The sequence below is a fragment of the Solea senegalensis genome, linkage group LG21, assembly GCF_019176455.1.
Source record: "Solea senegalensis isolate Sse05_10M linkage group LG21, IFAPA_SoseM_1, whole genome shotgun sequence".
NCBI classification, from domain to species: domain Eukaryota; kingdom Metazoa; phylum Chordata; class Actinopteri; order Pleuronectiformes; family Soleidae; genus Solea; species Solea senegalensis.
Window position 1 is genome coordinate 14,953,552 of NC_058040.1, and position 20,500 is coordinate 14,974,051.

General features: G+C 41.6%; 1 protein-coding gene across 3 annotated transcripts; it reads right to left on the bottom strand.

The window, feature by feature from the left end:
* Positions 1–397: 397 nt before the first annotated feature.
* On the bottom strand, positions 398–20,008 carry ppp3ccb (protein phosphatase 3, catalytic subunit, gamma isozyme, b). Of its 3 annotated transcripts, none has more exons than XM_044012450.1 (14): positions 19,453–20,008; positions 13,752–13,949; positions 13,537–13,661; positions 11,526–11,637; positions 11,289–11,434; positions 10,395–10,534; positions 8,863–8,940; positions 8,620–8,714; positions 8,363–8,488; positions 7,440–7,517; positions 6,273–6,357; positions 5,437–5,534; positions 3,606–3,632; positions 398–2,262 (listed from the first exon to the last, which is right to left on the bottom strand). In XM_044012450.1, the coding sequence occupies exons 1-14, from the start codon at positions 19,502–19,504 to the stop codon at positions 2,078–2,080; spliced, it is 1,545 nt and encodes a 514-aa protein (XP_043868385.1). In that variant the 5' UTR covers positions 19,505–20,008; the 3' UTR covers positions 398–2,077. The 3 variants fall into 3 exon arrangements, with proteins under 3 accessions (XP_043868385.1, XP_043868386.1, XP_043868387.1); XM_044012451.1 differs by having other exon boundaries at positions 398–2,253; positions 19,453–20,007; XM_044012452.1 differs by lacking the exon at positions 3,606–3,632.
* Positions 20,009–20,500: the final 492 nt, after the last annotated feature.

Genomic DNA, 20,500 nt, shown 5'->3' on the forward strand with positions numbered 1-20,500 from the left:
TTGAAACTAAGTAAATTGAATGATAACCTTGTTTGTTACACGGTGCCTTCACTGACCTACGTTTTTGTTTGTTTTTTTCTCTCCCCGACACTCACACCTCCGCTCTGGTGTTCTCACCTCTCTCCTCATTGTCTTTTACACCTGTTGTCGTGACAACGATGCCCCCGCCGCTGCTGCTGTAGTGTGGCCTTGGTGCGTTTAAAACGCCCCCGCTCCCAAACTGCAGGTAATTCTGTTGCTAAGAAACATACGGGAGCGACACATGAGAGTGAGGAGCTGGCAACAATTCAATGCCACTCATCACAAAGCAACGCGTCCCCACACCGGCCTCTGATTGGCCGGCAGCGTCCTTGAGCCCTGAAAGCAGCAGTGAGTGATTAAAGAGACGACGACGACGTCACTTCTCCGTTTTTATTTGAATGGAGTGAAAACATCGACATAAATGAGGCCGCGCGTACAGGAAGTCAACAAAAACAAAAAAAAGAAAAAGTTTCTGTACATTCTGTGATATGTTCAAAGACCCAGACAGAAGTCAGAAATTACAGACTCCCCCCCCACCTCCACCCAAAAGAAACCAATCATTACATAAAACCAACCAGGGTTCCTCCTCTACCTCCTTCTCCTCATCATCATCATCATCATCAGGTTAAAGGACGATTCCTCTTTGGTGAAACTGACTGATCGTGAACGTACCAGTAAACACTGAGGACACACCTGAGGACAGTGGACATGAACCGGATTCATTTTCACAAATGAAATGAAAAATCAAATTCAATGGGATTAAACAACGATTTCCCGAGGATTATCGGGAAACAAAACAAGTGCTGGGACTTTTAATTTGTCTCGACTGGAGACGTGCAGACTGTGGGGGGAGCGGAGGACAGGCAGGAATCTGATTAAATCTGATCTGGATTCGTGATTGATGTGAACAGGATTCATTTTCACTCTCTGTGATGGTGTCCAAAAACAGCACAGAGTGAAATTAAACTGGATTTCTGTCGATTATTGGGACGAAACAAGTGCTAAGAAGACAAGGACACACGGTAATCTGATTAAATCTGATCTGGATTCATGGATGACATGACCATTCAGCTCTCTCTCTCTCTCTCTCTCTGATGGCGTACGAACACAAAACAAGTCAAATTTAACACGATTAAACAACAATTTTTGTTAATTATCGGGACGAAACAAGTGCTGGGACTTTTACTTTGTCCTCTTGTCTTCTCAACTGGAGATGATCAGAGTGTGGGAGGAGCTGACGGCGGTCAAGTAAAGATGTCTTCTCGCCTTTAGTCACAATGAGGAGATACGCAGCCTAAACATGAGCAGACAGGAAGCGTGCCATACTTTTCCCTTTATAATCTGATTATTAATAATAATAATAATAATAATAATAATAATAATCATCATCATCATCATCATCATCATCAACAATCACTGTCCTCACCGCGCCTCTTGGACGTTTCTCTGGTGAGTTCACTGACTCGTACAAAAAACGGAAAAAGTCAACTCAAGAGTCAGTGACTGCCGAAGTTGAGATTCCTGCTCTTCCAACAAACCTTACAGTAAAGCGGAATGACCCTTTAACTTCCCCCCGATCTTTACATCTAAATCTATGTTTGTAAAAAAAAAAGAAAGAAAGAAAAAGAGATCACATTGAAAAGATGGAACAAGTCAAATGTACAGATAAATGTCAATACTCTCATTCACACTGTCATTGGCATAAGAAAGGACGTGTGTTTGATTGTGTGTGAGTGTGTGAGTGTGTGTGTGTGTGTGTGCGCATGTACGTGTGTGTGTTTCAGTGAGCGTCACTTCCTCTTTCTCAAAAACAAACAAATAAACCAAAAAAAAATGGATCCGTGTGCGATGAGATTTAGATCCTGTTCAGTCTGATCGATGATTTTCTTTCTCTTTTAAATCGATGAGGAAATAAATTAATGGCGACGAGTCGCTCGGACTGAACGGCGTCTTCTCCTGCTCTTAAAGGAGAGTAGAGGGAGGAAGAGGAGGAGGAAGGAAGAGGAGAAGAAGGAGGAGGAGGAGGAAGAGGGGGGAGGTAAAGGGGGTGGAGCATCTAGGCCTGGGCGTTGGTGCCGTTCTTGTCTGGGGGTCCGGTGCTGGCGGGCAGGTTGTTGAGGGAGGGGGTGGAGTCTTGCTGCTTGCTGTCGCGGCGCGGTGGCATCCGCTCGTTGATGCGGTCGAGGCCTCGAGCCTCCTCGAAGCTCTGGATCTTGTGCTGAGGTTTGAAACCTTGAATCGCTGCGAGGAGTGGGAGAGAGAGAGAGAGGGGTTAATTAGAGCAAGATAACACACAGAGGCAGAGGTTAAAGGTCAAACAGCAGCTGTTATATCTGAGTTTTAACGTAAGCGTTACTAAAGACCTAGTACGTGATATCTGAATGCATTGAAGGGTTTACACGTAACACTGTTAGATATTGGGGTGGAGTGGCTCAGTGGTTAAGACCGGTACCCTGTGTGCGAAAGACATCATGGTTGCAATGGTCGCAAGTTTGACTCCACCCCTGGCTGATTGTACTCAAGTGGCTTTGGATAAAAGCGACTGCTAAATGACATGTAATGTAATATTTTAGACCAAGTGTGAACTATTTGAACATACATACAATTATTTCATTTTTATGTATGTATGTAATATTTCGACAGATTTAAAGGCATCGTACGCAACATTTGACCACATTTACAACCTATTGCATAATAATGCTTTTTGTATTAAACAACTCGTATGACATTGAGCTAAATATTTCAAAGCAATCAAGACAACAGTGTCATATTTGAACCCATTTAAGATGTGGTGTGTAATATTTCAACATATTAAAGGTGTAGCACGCAACATTTTAACACATTTAGAACTTGTTGCGTAATAGCCTTTCACATACTTTACTCATCGTATGAAGCACAAAATATTTCAATGCTTTTAACACCTAATTTGTCATATTTAAACACATTTAAGACCGGTTTTGGACACTTGTAACATATTAATGTGTAATAGACAACATTGGAGCACTTTAAATGTGTTTTACACTGAAATGAAAAATCCTACAATTTTTAATTTTCACTACTTTTCAGAAAAAGTAAAAGTAAAGTTAAAAACTGTAAAAGTATAATTAAATATAATAATATGAATTAAACTACTTCAAAATATCATTAAAAACAAATAAAACCAACTGAAATAATGAATAATCTTAATATTGTAATGAAGAAAATACAAACCAAACTTTAATATGAATATAAATAAAGAAAAAAAACACAAATAAAAGGTTTGAAAGGGTCACATTTCTGTTCCTAATAAAGTGACAGTGAACACTTTGACCTTTGACCCTGCTCTACTCTGAATACTACTGAGCTCTGATTGGTCGAGAGGAGGCGAAGGAAACTTACTTTGATCACAGGCAGAGGAAGAGGACGGCATGCGGACAAAGAGACAGCGTTAGATTAAATTATTGATTATCGATCGACAGAGAAAACAAAATACTGTTAAAACTGTTTTATGTGCAAATCAACAAAGTGGAGACAGAGACGTAAACACAGGGACGCAGACACGGACGGACAGAGAGGGGGACAGATGGAGAGAGACAGTGTCGTACCTCGAGCCTCCTCTGCCTCTACGGTGGCTGTGTAAGCGTGATAGAGAGTCATGCCCAAAACCAATGGAGAGAGAGAGAGAGAGAGAGAGGCATTCAGTCAGTCAGTTAACATGTCAATCATCATACAACAGCCCCGCCCACATCCCCAGAGACACAGGTTAGACAGTCACATGACACAAATCTTCATCATCATCATCATCATCAGAGCAGTGATCACATGTTCAGGTTGAATGTTTGTGTCACTTATTTAGAAAACAACGTACGTGTGTTACACCCGAGTTTTAACGTAAGCGTTACTAAAGACCTAGTATGTGATATCTGAATGCATTTAAGACGTACAATTAAGACTTTACACGTAACATTGTTGGATATTTTAGACCAAGTGTGAACTATTTTAACATACATACGACCTAATAAATAATAATTTGACTTATTTAAGAAGTAGTACAATGTACATTTTGTAAAAATTTTAAAGAAATTTAACATTTTTAAGACCCAGTATGTAATATTTCGACAGATTTAAGGCATCGTACGCAACATTTGACCACATTTACAAACTATTGCATAATAATGCTTATTGTATTAAACAACTCGTATGACATTGAGATAGTTTTCTTGAAAAAGCTAAATGTTTCAAAGCATTCAAGACCACAGCGTCATATTTTAATTGAAGACGTGGTATGTAATATTTCAACATATTAAAAGGCGTAGCACGCAACATTTTAACACATTTAGAACCTGTTGTGTAATAGTCTTTCACATACTTTACTCATCGTATGAAGCACAAAATATTTCAATGCTTTTAAGACCTAATTTGTCATATTTAAACACATTTAAGACCGGTTTTGGACACTTATAACATATTAATGTGTAATAGACAACATTGGAACACATTAAAAACCTAGTTTGTAATAATAGTTAACTTATTAAACAACTCCTTTGACAAATGTAGATTTTTTTCATTTACAAAGACACAAACTAGACGTTCTAGACGAAATTTGTCATATTTGAACACATTTAGGACCTGGTATGTAATAATTTGACACTATTAAGGTCTAGTATGAAACATTAAGACATTAAAACCTTGTACAAAATAATGTTTCAATATTATTTTGCAACTAACGATTATTTTCATAATCGATTCATCTGTTGATTATTTTCTCGATGAATCATTTGGTCCATAAAATGTCAGAAAACCTTACAAAATATTGATCAGTGTTCATCAAACCTGGAAATGTCTTGTCCTCAAATGTCTTGTTTTGTCCACAAACCAAAAAGATTCACTTTTAATGATTGCTTTGTTATCCAGAGCAAAGAAATTAAGAAAATATTCACATTTAAGAAATGAAAATCAGAAATCTTTTTCTTCGATTAATTGTTTCAGTTCTACTTGTATTATTCAAGAGGAAAGCTGAAATCGGTTCATAAACATTAAAATATTAAGCTAATGTCAGTTGAGTGTCAGTGTGTTCTAACAGTTGAATATTTCTGCACTAAAAAATATAAGGATTTAATGTAATAACGTATTTGAAAATAACATCCAAAATGTTTATATCCAAGTCGTTACTTTTACGTACAAGTTACTCAGACATGAAACTACTGCGATAAGCGTTAGAGAAAACTAACTAAAAAACATCCCTATCTTTTTTAAATTAAACACATGTAAACAGACATGTGACACATAATATTAGCAGATGCTTCTACCTCACTGCGTGTATGGGTGTGTGTGTGTTGCGTTCAGGGACGTTAGTCTCTCGCGTGAGTAGTGCAGGCACAGGAAGTTAGTGTCAGCTCGACTCTGTGTTAGTGTTCGCTGGGAAACAACACTCACCGCTTTGCAGAGTTTGTCGACCTCCGGACAAAACTCCCATAGGCAGCGTTCCTGTCGGGGTCAAACCCTTCAGCTGTAACACACACTCATTCTCCTCTCTGTCAAAACACACACACAAACACATTAAATGTTTGTTAGCATCATCATCAACAGCAGTGGAAATCATTCTCAATATTGCTTTTCTGGTGTTCCTCAAGGCTCAACCCATGGCCCCCTGTGTTTCTTTCACACAAGCTCCTGGATCTTTTCCTTCAATGCAGACGACACAGAGCTGTTGTCTATAAGTTCACTGAACCAATTCCAATCTTAAAAGCTGCCGTCAGTGATTTATTTGAGTTAAATCTTTGTTAATTCGCTCTGTATTGTGCTGTTTATACTTAAACACTCGTACAATTCAATCTAGTGTGTGTCACTGATGTGTAGATAAAGAGCGGTTGAAGGGCACTACACACCAAGGAGCGTGAAGAAATAGAAAAATAGCAGAACTAATGAAAACATACTCACCCACACCCACACCCACACCCACACACACACACAGATAAATCAGTGTTGGAGGAAGTGTCGACGCCGTGTCAGTGGGTTTGAAAACAGCACAGAGGTTTTTTGTGATCAGCAGTCGTCATTAACGCCTGTGACACACTTCCACAGGATTAAAAGGAGGACGAGTGTAAATCAAGGAAAAGCCATTAACCTTAAACTAAAGTGGAGCGACAGCTTCTGTCTGATAACCTTCATTTAAAATTAAGATTCTAAATAATTTCTCCTCCTTTTTCTTTTTTTACACTCGGCATGAAAACACACAGGCGACGTGAGGAAGAAGAAAAAACAACACACACCTGAGCACAGAGAAGACACGCGCCATCTTTCCAATCGCCCGGATTTTATTCCTGATCACCTCCTTCCTGACAGCAGGAGTGCCACCTGGAAAACAACAAAATACAGTCAGCAAACATGACACCAACATAGCGACACCTATGTGTTTATTTAGTTCTCTTATATACAAACATTTACTTTTAATTACTTTCATTTCTACATTTAACTCACTTCACACACACTCACGATATTGTGTATCGTCTGCGGAGCTACACACACTGAAGTTTGTTGATTTGTCAGCAGAGAATCATCGTTTAGGTGCAAAGGGAGGGAAAAACGCCGGTAACAACACAGCTTTAGTGGAAACTTGGATTCTATCAGTCACTCAAGTGCTCATATATCACTCTACTAAATTCATTATTTATCGTGTTGAGCGACAAAACTCATTAAGGAAGTAAATATTTTCAAGTTAATGGATGGCAGGAAGTCATTGAATGTCTCTCCGCGCGCTAACAAGTAGCTGGTCTGTGATGCAATAGCTCAACTGGAGAACATCTAATACTGACAAGCTAAAAAAGGAATGGTATCACCTCCACACACAGCAGCAATTGATCGATTACTATATTAACCGGCAGTTATTTTGATTAGGGACTCACAATATTGGATTCTTGCCAGTATCTCATAGCGAAACATATGGTGAGTGCTCAAGCTGATAAGTGACATCTACATACTGTATATATGGTTCTGTATTAAGATACTGATATCAGAGTGTGTAGAGTGGGACAAGGACAACAGGGCAATAAAATGGTGCCGTTAACTGGATGCAGTAACTGTTGGAATATTGGATCAGATAAAAATGTAAAATCCAGTAATCCTATATATTACATGCTTCACTATGAACAGACTATAAAAATGTAAATACAAATCAGCAAAAGCATTTTTTTGGGCTGTTTTGGGCTCTTTTTGGGGGAGGACAATATTTGTTACACAGTTGGAGAATTTTCTTTGAAATGACTCGGCACAAATATGTGTTAACAGTTTCATACGTTCATGAATGGTCTAATCTGATGTCGGTATCAGTTGATACTTTTTGTGATATCGGTCACAAAGAAGTGGTATCAAGTCATCCGTGAGTGAGTGAGTGAGTGACCTTTAAAATGGAAACATCCAAACGTGTCTCATCCTCTCACCTTCACACGTGTCGTCTCCCTCTGACATCAGCTCGTCGTCAGAGCAGATGTTTAACACGTTCACCAGCATCTCAGTCACTGTGAAAGAAAAACACACAGTTCAATTTACAACTTTAACACGTTAACGATATCTGAAGAAGACGTCACAGATAAATAATTAGCATGTTTTTGACACACACACACACACACACACACACAGAGGATCTGTGACGTGCTGGGACACTCCTCTCTGGTGTTTATTCTTATTTCTGCGTTGGATTTTAGCCAACGTGTAAACACTTAAACACAAAGAAAGAGAGTTTGCAGAGACGCTGTTTTGACTGACAGTGTTGACAAAGTGTCAATGTGTGTGAGTGTATAATTAAACAGTGTAAACGTGTTCATTCAGTTTAACACAAATATGTTACTCGACTAAATAAATACACCTTGGACAAACATTCCGATGTATAAAGATAACAGGGCTGCAAAGAGGAACCAATTAAATCCATCATTTTTAAATCCAGCTTGGCTTCTTATATGTGAATATTTTCGGGGGAAGAGTGAAATATTGCGATATTTTGTGAAACATAGGCGTTATAAATAAATAAATAAATAAATATAAAATCAATCGTTTTGTAAATTAGGATAAAAAATAAATATATTGACATTTCAGTCCACTAGATGGTGCCAAAAGCTCACTCATGCTGACTATAGCCGTTGTGCGAGTATATCGCAATTATCATGATAATATCGCAGATGTAAATAAATGTGTGTGTGTGTGTGTGTGTTGTGTTGAACACTAGGGGGCAGAGTGTGGTAACTGCAGACACAAAAGAGAACAAACAGAACTAAGTTTTTGTTCAGAACAGGAGCTGGTTTAAAGTTTTTAATTTTATTTGTTGGATGAAGTTCTCTCACACACACACACACACACACACTCTGACCTTTCTCTCCGACGAAGGGCAGGGACCAGGTGAAGACGTCCATGAAGTTGGGCAGCCAGTAGGGGTGAGGTGAGCAGTTAAACTGTCGGATGTTCATCACATTATTCTCATACTTGAGCACCGCCGCTGAGGACAACACACACACACACACACGCACGCACATTAACATCTCTTCATCATTCACTTCCTCTCTGCAGTTGCTAAGGCTTCAAGGTTCCCCAGCCTGTTGCCATGGTTTCTATCGTTGCTGCTCTTACCTTTGTTATTGTACACGTCCAGATAGTTAGGAGCTGAAAAGATGGTGATTAAAGACGGGAAACCCGTCGTCTGACTCTTCCTGTACATTCGATATCTGGAGATGGAGACGAGACACCGTTAGTTACACACACACACACACACACACAGATATGTATCGATCCATCAGGACCAGCTTTAAGAGACGAGACGTTTTTGTGTTGTTTACGATATGAGATACGATAACATGTGATGTTTGGACTCACCCCGCGTCCTGGGCCTCATGTGCTCGTATTACAGACAGCAGGTTGTTGTTCATCAGGAAGTCACACACTGCTTGATAACTGCGAGACAAACACACACACAAGAGCTATATATGACCCACAAACAAATGTACTGTGATAAATCAGATAAGTATACAAATGACGAGTGTTTGGATTCCTGTGAACGGCCGCGCGCGTCTCTACCATGGAACCGGGGGCGTTCAGAGCGGCGCGTTGCTGTGACGGTAAAAAGAAGGCCACAGAAACTGGAGTAAAACATGAGTGCAACAACTGCGCTAAATTTAGGGATTAATTAGGGTCAAGGATTTTTTTTCTGATTATCTGATCCTCACGGAGCTGCTAATTCACTTCAGAACATCTACACACGAAATATGACACGTGAAGCTGTGAGTCACAGTGTTTCCTGCACACATGGACGATGAGGAAAGATATCTGTGATACTGCAGAAAATACTAAACCTGGAATCAGAGAGTAAGTCTGTTTAATGTTAAATAGTTTCACAAAAATCTTGTTTAAAAATACTCGACATTTAATCAAGCAAAAAACTGATTATTTTGTAGACTGTTACAGCACAGCTTGTGGAGTTATACATTGTTTAAGATGTATTTTAGTTTTTTTTAAACTGTCACTTTGCTCTTTGAAAGTTTACAGTCAGCTCAGGTTATTTTTATTGTTGTTTTGGTGTCTAATAAGATAAGATCTAAAGTCAGGCTGCAATAATAAATCTATTACTAAATGAATTGCCAACTAATTTGATTATTGCCTTTACTCGATGTTTGAGTTTTTAGCCTCTTAAATGTAAATATTTGGCTTCTTTGCTCCACAAAGAAATTATTAAAACTGATTAATTTTGGTTTGATGACACAATAGGACGTTTGAGAACACCATCATGTCATGTTTTGTGGACATTTTGTGGACCAAACAAGTACTTCTAATTGATTATGAAAATAATCATTAGTTGCAGCCCAAGCCTATATCTATAAAAGCAGAAAAGACATTGTTTTAATTGCACTAGTATCAGATATAAAGTCTTATAAAGTGATAAAGTTCAGATATCTGCTCTAATCTCAATGACTCTCTCCATTTTGGTGCATGTGAACATGAAACTGCAGACGTGAACTTCCTGTTCCAAGTGTTTGTTTGTCAGCCCGTGACATAAACTGACTGGTACTCAGCGCATTAAACCAGCTGTGAAGAATAAACCACGAACACATGTGTCACAAGTGCAACGCCGTGAATTAATAAAAGCATTAAATGTCTGTTGTGCAGGATAAAGAGGCTTTTCAGCAGCAGCAGCTTTCACCTCCGTGACCTCCGTGTGGCGCCGACGCGGCACATTCAGCACGGACGTGAAGACAGAGCAGAGAATGCTAATATTTGTTTTCATTATCTGTGCGACAGCGGATTTAAACAGCACTCATTTATCCACAGATAAGCCTTTGTTTAGAGTAGCTTGAAACAGATTATCACAGCAGCGAGAGGCTCTTTGTTTTCCCGTCCTGACAGCTTCGTACCTGTAGAAGTAAGAGCAGCCTCTCACACTGTTGTGGCAGAAATGTTCCTGGGTCTTTTCCGAGCCGTAGTCCTCACCCGGGTCCGACCACAGGAGGTCACACATCGGCCCGAACGCAGGTGGCTCCTTAAACCGGTCGAGCTGCACAAAATCACAGTTCACACCAGTCACAAACACGCCGACACTGAAAATGAAAAATGATAACGACACCTGACAGCGGTGGAAAACTGACAACAACACTCATCTTTGAACCGAGTTGGTTTTTGACAGAAAATACCAACATTCAGTTTAGTGTGAACGCTGAGTCATCATCTGCTCAGCTGTTTTCCTGTTCTGTATAAGTGTGGATGCTGAATGAGGATCCACACAATTGTTTTCCTGTTCTTTCTTTAGTGTGAACACCAAGTCTGTATTAAAAGGAATGCTGAGTCAGCATCCACACCTTTATTTTCCTATTCTTCATTAGTGTAAATGCCAAGTCAGCATCAACACTAGTGTTATAATTTTCTTCGTTAGGCTGAATCCCACAATTATCATCCACCCTAAAAAAACATGAAAACGATAGTGTGGATGATAATTCAGAGTTCACACCGAGTTGAGTCAGAATCCACGCTATTGTTTTCCCGTTCTTTTACACACTCACTTTTACATGTTCTTTGTTCGTGTGAACGCCAAATTCTAGCTACTCACCCATTCACACTGCATTTTCATGCAACCAAGATTAATACAAACTTTTGATAACAACTCAGTTTTCAGTATTTTCAGCATTTTAAAGATAAAACATCAAATCAATCAAAATCTTCTGCGGATGGCAGAGTGAACTGGAACCTGGCAACTTCCTGACGACTCATGTAAACCAAAGCGGGTCAGATTGAGTTGGGCTAGCGTTGGTTACCTTCCGAATGTCGTCCAGGCAGGTGATTTCAGGGCTCAGGCCGCCGTGTACACACAGGAACTGCTGGTTGAGCAGAGCAGCCAGAGGGAGGCAGTCAAACGCCTCCATACAGGCGTCATACACCTGCTCAGAGTACTTTATTTTACCTGGAACACACACACAAACAAGCATTCCATTAACGTTTGCCTATGGTGGAATGTTGAAAGTAAAATATGTGGGCGGGGCATTGGGACTTACACTCCTGTTTGAAGGTGAAATACTCTGTGAGGTGTCGGCACTCGTGGTTTCCTCTGAGGAGGAAGAGGGTGTTGGGATGGTTGATCTTCAGAGCCCAGAGGTACAGGACACACTGTGACACACACACACACACACGAGGAGGTGGTCAATTCTATGTCAACTATGATCAAACAAACTTCTCTCGTCTTTCATTCACAGAGTTAACGTCTCTAAAAATCAACCCCCTTGTTCTTAGAGACCTCTGGAAAATAACCGATGCCCGGGGCCACATGTGATTCACAACCTCATCAATAGAAGCACATGAATCACCTCTGCCTGATAAAAAAAAAAAAGGCTGATCTTAGTCAGACCTGCATCTGAAGGTCTCCGTCCTCGACCAGTCTCACAGAAAGGTAAATTCCCGCTGAGAATTGAAAGTAGGTTCTTCTTAAAGTCAAGGACGGATCCTCAAACGGCTGAATTTTAAGGATGGTTCATCACCGAGCGCTGCACAATCCTTTGCACATTCATGTTTTGCCAAGCTTTTTTAAATGGCAAGAGAAGGCGGTCGCACGAGACTGAAAGGTCAACATAAATTTACCGTAAATTTGTCATAAAGTTAATGACAATAATATAAATAATAATATATTACAACAAAACGAGCAGTATCTTCTCCACTCTACACGGTTCTTCCCACTTCCAATATCAATGAAACACAACAAGTTAACCTCCAATGGCTGTAATTAGCTGACATTGCTTACTACAGGGTTCCCACACCTTGGTTGGCATCAAATTCAAGAACTTTTGAATGACTTTCCAGGACCAATTCCCTCAAATTCAAGGACTAGAATGAGGTGACACAGCTTAAGATGGTAGAGCAACTTGTAAGAGCGTCTTCGTCCATTTTTATTGATTAGCAGGACATTCTGCATATGGAAAACCAGAGATCTTGGAATGTTCATTTCCCGGGCACCATCACGTCATCATTTGCTCTTTTGCTTAACGTTACTCACTCATTGTTCTGCATGGAATCTCACATCAACAGAAGAGCGAGAGACAGTGGACAGTGTACACAACACCTGCCAGTCATTATGACCATTTGTCCTGCGTAGGCCTCGTCTACCTCCATCAAGCAACGCAGGGCATGAAACAGTAGGTGGCATCGTAACAAACAAGGGAGCCATTTACCTAAAGATCAACTTGTTTCCTACACCAAATGCAAACTCGTTCAATGACCTTTGTCTACGTAGAGTGAATGTTCAGTTTTCAAATTTTGTTTAGATTCAAATTCACAAACTTTCAAAGATTTCAAGGACCCGTGGGAACCTTGTAATTAGCATAAACAACAGGCAATAAGTAAGAAAATGCATACATTTAATGCACTAACAACAAACGCTTCACACACAGTGCAGCTTCTCTTGTGTTCCATGCTGGTCATTGGTCAACAATGTCACAAACACTTGCTATTGTATTGTATACTTTCCAACAACACTAGGAAGGAGTCTCGTCTTTGTAGACACCGACTTCTAAGGATGACTTTGAGAAGCACGTTCTTTACCAGTGTCACAAAGTCACTGAACCAGAGATGCTAATGCAGGATGAGACGAAACTACAGAGAGAGTCTAGATTTCCTGAGGAGACATGCCTGTTGCCGTGGCAACTGTACAGTGCAATGTGGAGCAAAATCAAATGTCCAGAAACAAACTTGTGACTTAGGCAGGAAGTTCCAGCCTCCAGGATCCACTGATCCCAACCAGGAACTACGACAGCAGCCAATACAAACGAGTCACACTCATTCTTTCCCATTGACTGTTCTGGAAATGGGACACGGCCCAAGTCTGGAGGCAACGTGTGAGGCGTGTGTGTGCACGTATGCTCTCTGTGTGTGTGTGTGTGTGTGTGTGTGTGTGTGTGTGTGTGTGTGTGTGAGGGCGGGGTGCTGAGAGTAGCAGTCAGGACAGCGAGGAGACAGGAGTCGACACGACGCCGCTCGAAATGTTTGACACACAAACGTGACGGGGGTGGAGCCTACCTCGATACTGAAGTACCCTCGGTCCACGTAGTCCCCGAGGAACAAGTAGCGGGTGGTGCTGGGAGACCCGCCCACCTCGAAGAGCTTCATCAGGTCAAAGAACTGTCCGTGGACATCACCACATACTGGACACACAAAACATGATCAACAATCACAATATTTACCGGTTCAGTTATAAGTCTTCGTCAAAACACAACACACACACACACACACACCTGTGATGGGAGCCTCCACTTCCAGCATGCATTTCTCCTGGCGCAGGATGGCGGCGCCCTCGTTGATGATCCGCAGAGCCGACTCCTCCTCCAGCCGACCCTCCTTCACCAGGTGAGCCTTCAGTATCTCCACACTGGGTCGTCCATCCACGTACAGGTCCTTGACCGTCAGGCGAGTCCCTGGAGGATATGGCACCGCTGCAGACACAACGAGACGCGCGGATGAAACACAGAGGGAAATCAAAACACTTCATTCCTTATACAGAGGATTGTTTTGATCGAAAAACAGCAGCTAAAAACCCTGAGATTCAGTTTGACCGTGATTATGTAATAGAGCATGAGGAAGCTGAAATCAAAACGCCATTTTGCCAGGCAACTCATCTCTTCACCGGCTGTATTCATAAAAAGTGATGATGGTGATTAGCTGCTGTGTCCTCGAAGGCCTAAACAGTCGGGGACAAGCAAAGAGGAGACAATTTTGCCGGATCACCAAAGATCCCGAGAAGGCAGATGTCGATCACTGCCATAAAACACACTCTGAGTGAGGAGGAGAAGAAGAAGAAGAAGAAGAAGAAGAAGAAGAAGAGGAGGAGGTAATCCACAGGAAATTGATTCCACTTGTGTCACTTCACATTAGGCACATAATCCAATGCTAACTTGTTTATTTTATATGCTTTTATTGCTAATTCTAGGCGTTGTTCAAGTTGTTGAGCAAGACAAGTAAAAAAGTTTGTCAGAGAGTTGAAGAGGTCAGAAATGTCACAGCAGAGGAAGTCCAGTAAAGTGGGAGCGTGGACAGACGCACCGGCACGTCCTGCTAACTGCTTCTGTTTGCTTCTTATCAAAGCTCCGCCCTCAAAACACACACCAAAAAATAACCCAAAAAACACGCAAAGCCTGAAGCAGAGCAGAGACAACAGTTTTGTTGATACTGGCAACATAATGTCATGAATGAAAACATTAAATATTATCATAATGAACCGTTACAGACAGTGAGTGACAGATTCACCCGCCAATCAAACTGTTTAATCCTAAAGAAATGATTACATCAGATTTCTGTCTTTTTCGGCCTAAAAATTATAAAAATGTTGTATAACATTCTACAGCTTTGATAAACCAACAGCTGCAGAGTTTTCATCAGAGATTTATCTTCAGATAACAAGTCCTTCAACCCGTGTGTGTCTGTATCTGATACTCTATGAAGGACAACATGTTGAAACTGGCAGCACGCGCGCACACACACACACGTTCATGCAGCCATCCTTTTAAGGTCTCTGCATTGAATTTATTCAGACAGCAGAACCAAAGCATGTTATCCCTACATTCGCAATAACCAGTTAATAAGCAATTTTAACTTGATCATGGTTCAAATCTTAGCCGTTCTGCCTCATTAGGACCCGGTTTTGGTCCTCATGAGGACTACTGTTCCTGACAAGGTCAGTGTTTATGCCAGAAAAGAAGGTCCTCTGTGTGTGTGTCGTGTGTGTGTGTGTGTGTGTGTGTGTGTGTGTGTGTGTGTGTGACAGGGACAGAGACATTTCTTAATCTCTGTCCCCTGTTAAGTCAGTGTGACACATGTTCAGCCAGTCACAGCTCACAAAAAAACCACAGGTGTGAAAAGGAGGTGCCACAGGAAGTGGTATTCAAATAATCAGTGAGAGAGAGACAGCGTTCCTGCCAGAGTGCACACACACACACACACTCACACACACTCACACACACTCACACACACACTCACACACACACTTATTTAGAAACTTTGAGCAACCAAAAAAAAGGTGTAAAACATACGGATGTTACAACTTCACCCAGAACGAGACGTGGACACAGAATGGGGCCCAGGGCAGAGCTCCATCGTGGGGCCCACACAGACATCTTTGTCGACAACTGACTAATTATCTTTCATGAAAGTCTAATAAATAAATAAACTTATTTCTCCATCTGTGTGTGTTTACTTTTATTTGTCATCTCATTTAGGACTAAGGTTTAAAATTGTGGTTAGGTCAATGGTTAAAGTTAGGTGTTAGCTGGTTACGGTTAACATTGTCCAGATAAATGGAAGTCAATGCAGCGTCCTAAGAAGTATGTGTGTGTAAATGATTTGCAGCTTTTCTCTCCTGATCCCATGGAGCTATTCAGGAGGGAAGCACCAGGTGAGGTCAAAGGTCAAGTGGCGTAACACATAATTCCTCCAGAGCTCCGCGTCCGTTTGCAAGGTAACGGGAAGTGGATTCATTCCTATGGCAACCACTGTGAAATTAGCTGCTATGTTCACTGGAACAATTAAGCGGTTGATTTCACAGACAGGGACAGTTAATTAGATACAAGGCTATTTAGTACAGCGAGATTTTAAACGTGTTACTTTGCTGCACAAACCAGTTTTAATGACGGTTTACAGTGTACGAGGCTTCCACTGATATGCTACTCATCTACTTTGTGGCACCATCGTGTTTTCTGAGCTGAATTCTGGATGTGTTGCTTCTTTCTGCTCACGCTGCTGCACACAGCTGGAGTTGAGAAATGTTTAACTTTCCAAGTGGCAGCACTAGCACCTGCCAATTTAATCATGTTATGTAAATATTCCAGCAGTAGTGCTAGCAAATCAGACCACTTGTATGTGTTTAGGCTCAAACTGTACAGGATGCGAGTGGAGTCCTGGGACATAGATGTTTACACCCGATGCTGGCATGTGTTACCACGGCTAAATATGGTTTGGTACAGTACGGTACTTTTTTGTGTTTCCATTCGGAACAGTACCAAAATAACCAGCCCCTACCGTGACATTTTTGGCACTCACAACAGTCAGCCGATGACACGACAGGAAGACGTCACTATTATGTGACGGGTGTTTCTTCGACGCCCGCAGTCTGTTCTCATACAGAGTTTGGTACGACAGATCACACCCGCCTACCAAGTAAAGGTACTGTTCTCAGTCGAAGTCTGACCCATTCCAAAGGGTACCATACTGTACCAAACCAAACCATGATGGGAAAACAGCAGTAGATTTCCAGCACCAGGGGTCAGACACTCCCACATGTTTCCATCATGGTATTTCAGCTTGGTAAAAAACGGAACGGTTTGGAACGGTAGAACCCTGGGTCAGGCTTGCATTTCGACTGAGAACAGTGCCTTTACTTGGTAGGCCAGGTTTGGGCTGTGCCTGGTGGCCACGTCAGTGAGATACATACCCTCCAGCAGCTCTTTTTTCCTGCTCAGATTGTGACTGTTTGTCTCAAAAGACTGCAGGCATTCAAGGAGCTTTTATTTTGCCCAATCAGCTCACCTGTACTGTACCATTACTCTGGTAGGAAGGGTATCGATAAATGGAATGGTGGGGACCGGTTATTTTTCTACTATTCCTACTGGAATAGACACAGGAAAAATACATTCCATACTGAACCGCTCCCTTGGTGGAAACATGGTTATACTGGTGAGTGTACGATGTTAGGATGAGTAGGCCTTACGATTAGTGCTCCAAGGTCAGCAGAGCAGTGTCTATCATGGCTCACTATGTAGCAAGAGTTAATATCATGACAGTGATGTAATCTTTGCCATTTCTGCCAACGTTGGGTGCACTTAGTCCAACAAGAAACTTTGGTAATGGGGATAACAACCTTGTCTGAGTGTTTGAGCTATAACATGATTTGATTAGCTAGCACCTTCCATAGCATGCTATGATTGGCCAATAGCTTGTAAAGTTGAGCATTTCTCAACTTCTGCCACGTGCAACGCGAGCAAAGCGACAGACCCAGAATGCAGTTCAGCAATGTGACGCCTCCACATTCAAAGTGACAGAGCAGTGTTTGAGCTGAGGCCTCCACTGTGTGTGTGTGTGTGTGAGAGAGTGCAGTGTAAACACAGTGTTAGTGACCTTCAAACAAACAGTTGTACAGCTACAGCATGTGTGACCCGCTCTGTGGCCACATGTCTGTGGCGATGTCAACTAATGAGGTCACAGAAATTGTTTCGCCACCACACACTCACAAAGCTCATTTAGAATTTTTAAAAATAAACTGCTAAATAAAGGAGGAGGCTGTGGGCGATTCGTCTGTAAACACACACGGTGAAAAACACCTGTAACGCGGTCATCCAACACACGGACATGACACAACTCAAGAGAAACCTGAACTGAGGGCGGTACATTGTATACAGACTGAAAACTGATTTGTATATTTGGACTCTCAAATAAAATAGTTGTGTTTAAAACAGAGTGTCATTTCATCGAGGAATTCATTTAAATGATCAGTAAAGTAAGACCACACGTCTTCATGAGGTGAAAATCTCTATATTTTGGAATTACTCAACCTACATTAACACAAGTTTTATTGCTTTGATTATTAGACTCGTCCTTCTGTAGATTTCCTTGCAGCAGTGCCAGTTAGCTGTGTGGTAAAAGTGGCATTTACGCTGAAAGGTCGCAAACTAGTAGAACAGCCAATAGGAAGCTCAAATCTTTCTCTCTGAACTGACTAATGATGGGTCAAAGCCTGTCACTGGTTGATTTTATTCAAGGCCAGAAACAATTATTGATCAAAAACCAAATATACATATTGCCTACCCCAGCTTTAGTTTGGAAAGAACTAAAGTGATGGATGCTTTGATTCTTTTAACCAATAGTCTTGTAAATTGATTGACTTATAACAATCTGAACATCATGAGTCTGTGAAAACAATAATTTATACAAGATTTCAACAGACCAATCAAACCACAATTAAAGTAAAATTAATTTCAGTATTGGAATCAAAGTACTTCACTGTTAAGATAGGCTAGAACAGTGAGGTACATGTGTCCTCCGTCATTTCAGCATTAGGAAAGACAAAAACATCTTGTTGTTAGATTTCAGAATACATTTAACTACATTGTCGTTTTGTGCAATATAAGCTCTACTGTACTGTGAAGGTGTCTTCATTAAGCCGAAATCTAGTGTAAGCCAGCTGATTGGCTAAAATGTCATAATCGTTCGTTTTGCTGCCAAATTAAATTATATGCACACAAGTGCATACTAAATCAATACATTTCTCAGTTGAGTTAGGCAGAAAGTCTGACTCAGTGTGGAACAGGGTTTGCTAAGAATGAACCACTGATTGTATAGTCTGTGGTGAACTGATTATAAATGATTAAACACTGATATTTAAGAATTATAATTATATTAAATGAAAGAGTAAGTGTTACAGCTCGTATCCTAACATATGCAGGGAACACACACACACACACACATACAAACACTGCAGCGTCTCTTCTACAGTGTGATAGTGTTTCCTAACCTGCTCAACTCATTATCATCACAGGTGTTTGTTAAGGTGTGTTACATAGCTACGTTAACATCCACATTCCACATAAACATTACATTCCCCCCAATTAAGGAGTCCAGACTCCGGCCCGCTGGACGGACTCGTCCCCGGACTCTGAGCTTTGAATGTGGGCAAACATAAACGCTGGATGTCAGTGGCTCCGGGCAGCTAAGATACAGCCCTAATTAATTAGCGGTAGTCGATGAACCTGTGGCGGGTAAAGGTAGCAGTGAAGCACCATGATCCACCGAGGGCTCCACGTCGAATCAAACCTCGCTAAATGAAGTGTCACCCGGGCTGGGTCGTCCTCCAGCGGCCGGTGAGCTGCTCGCATTTAGCAACTAACTAGCTCCGTTAACTTCCTGCAGCAAGAAACGAAAAGAGAGAAAAACAAAAAAACAAGAACGCACCTTTAATGGGTCTTTCGACGGTGGAGAGTTTGTTCTGGTCCTTCGCTGACATTCTGCTTCCCGCTGCGCTGCGATTAAATCAATCGATCCCAAATAAACTTGATCGATTCCGGACTAACTAGCTAGCTAGCTGGTCTGAGCTAGCCGCACTAGCTAGTTGAGTTCGAGCGGCGGCAGCACTGCTTCGATCCGCAAACAGGACAGCCGAGCCGAGCCAAGCCGGGCCGGGGCTGGACCTAAACCTAGCGGGGGAAGGGAGAAGGAGGAGGGACGTCTTCAACCAGCGGGTTAAATCTCCGCGGTGCCGTGATGCCAAGCCGCTGTCAGAGCACGGACAGTCCAGGAAACGGCCCGGGCACAGCCGATCACAGGCTGCGGGAACACCGAGCAGGGCGGCGGGTCATATCCCAACTTTAGCCCTCTACTGTCGGACGAGCCGCATCTGTTACAGGCCGCTGGGCTGCTTTTTTTTCCCTCCGTGATCCGATGTGTCGTCCAAACCCTCTGTCGGATTACAATAATCCGCCGCAAGCGGATTTCCTACAACATGTCCCGACGCGGGGGGGTGTGGGTAGTGTAGTATTAATGTGGTGTTAATGCGATGCGTTCACGGCCCGCCGAGCCCCGGAAAACACACAGTTCAACTGCTGCGTTTCAGTAAAATCCCCGATTTAATGAAACATTCAATCTCAACTCTATAACTCAAGTAAAAATATATAATAATGTATTATATTGAAAGCAAGTTGTGTCGTTTTTAATGATGCACGGTAGTCCAGTGGGGAAGCTATGGTGCGTTCTTGGTCTGCAATGACCGGTAAACCAACTGTTACCTGATGTTGTCTCGATTACAAAATAATAAAATCAGTATTTAACAGTGCTTTCATTTGGCTACAGTTAAACCGAACCTTAGGGTAAAGTCAGACGATTGGTACACTTTTCAAAGTTGGTCGTTTGTTAATAAATAATTTGATCTGCACACAAATTAAATCAACAGATTTCTCTTCGGAGTCTGGCAGAAGGACCCTCTCGGTATGGCACAGGGTTTGCT

Coding starts and splice junctions, on each gene's coding strand:
- ppp3ccb (XM_044012450.1), bottom strand. CDS start 19,504: ATGTCAGCGAAGGACCAGAACAAACTCTCCACCGTCGAAAGACCCATT. Junction 13,662..13,751: donor AGTGGAGGCTCCCATCACAG/GTGTGTGTGTGT, acceptor TTGTGTGTCCAG/TATGTGGTGATGTCCACGGA. Junction 2,263..3,605: donor AGAGGCAGAGGAGGCTCGAG/GTACGACACTGT, acceptor CACTCCTCGCAG/CGATTCAAGGTTTCAAACCT.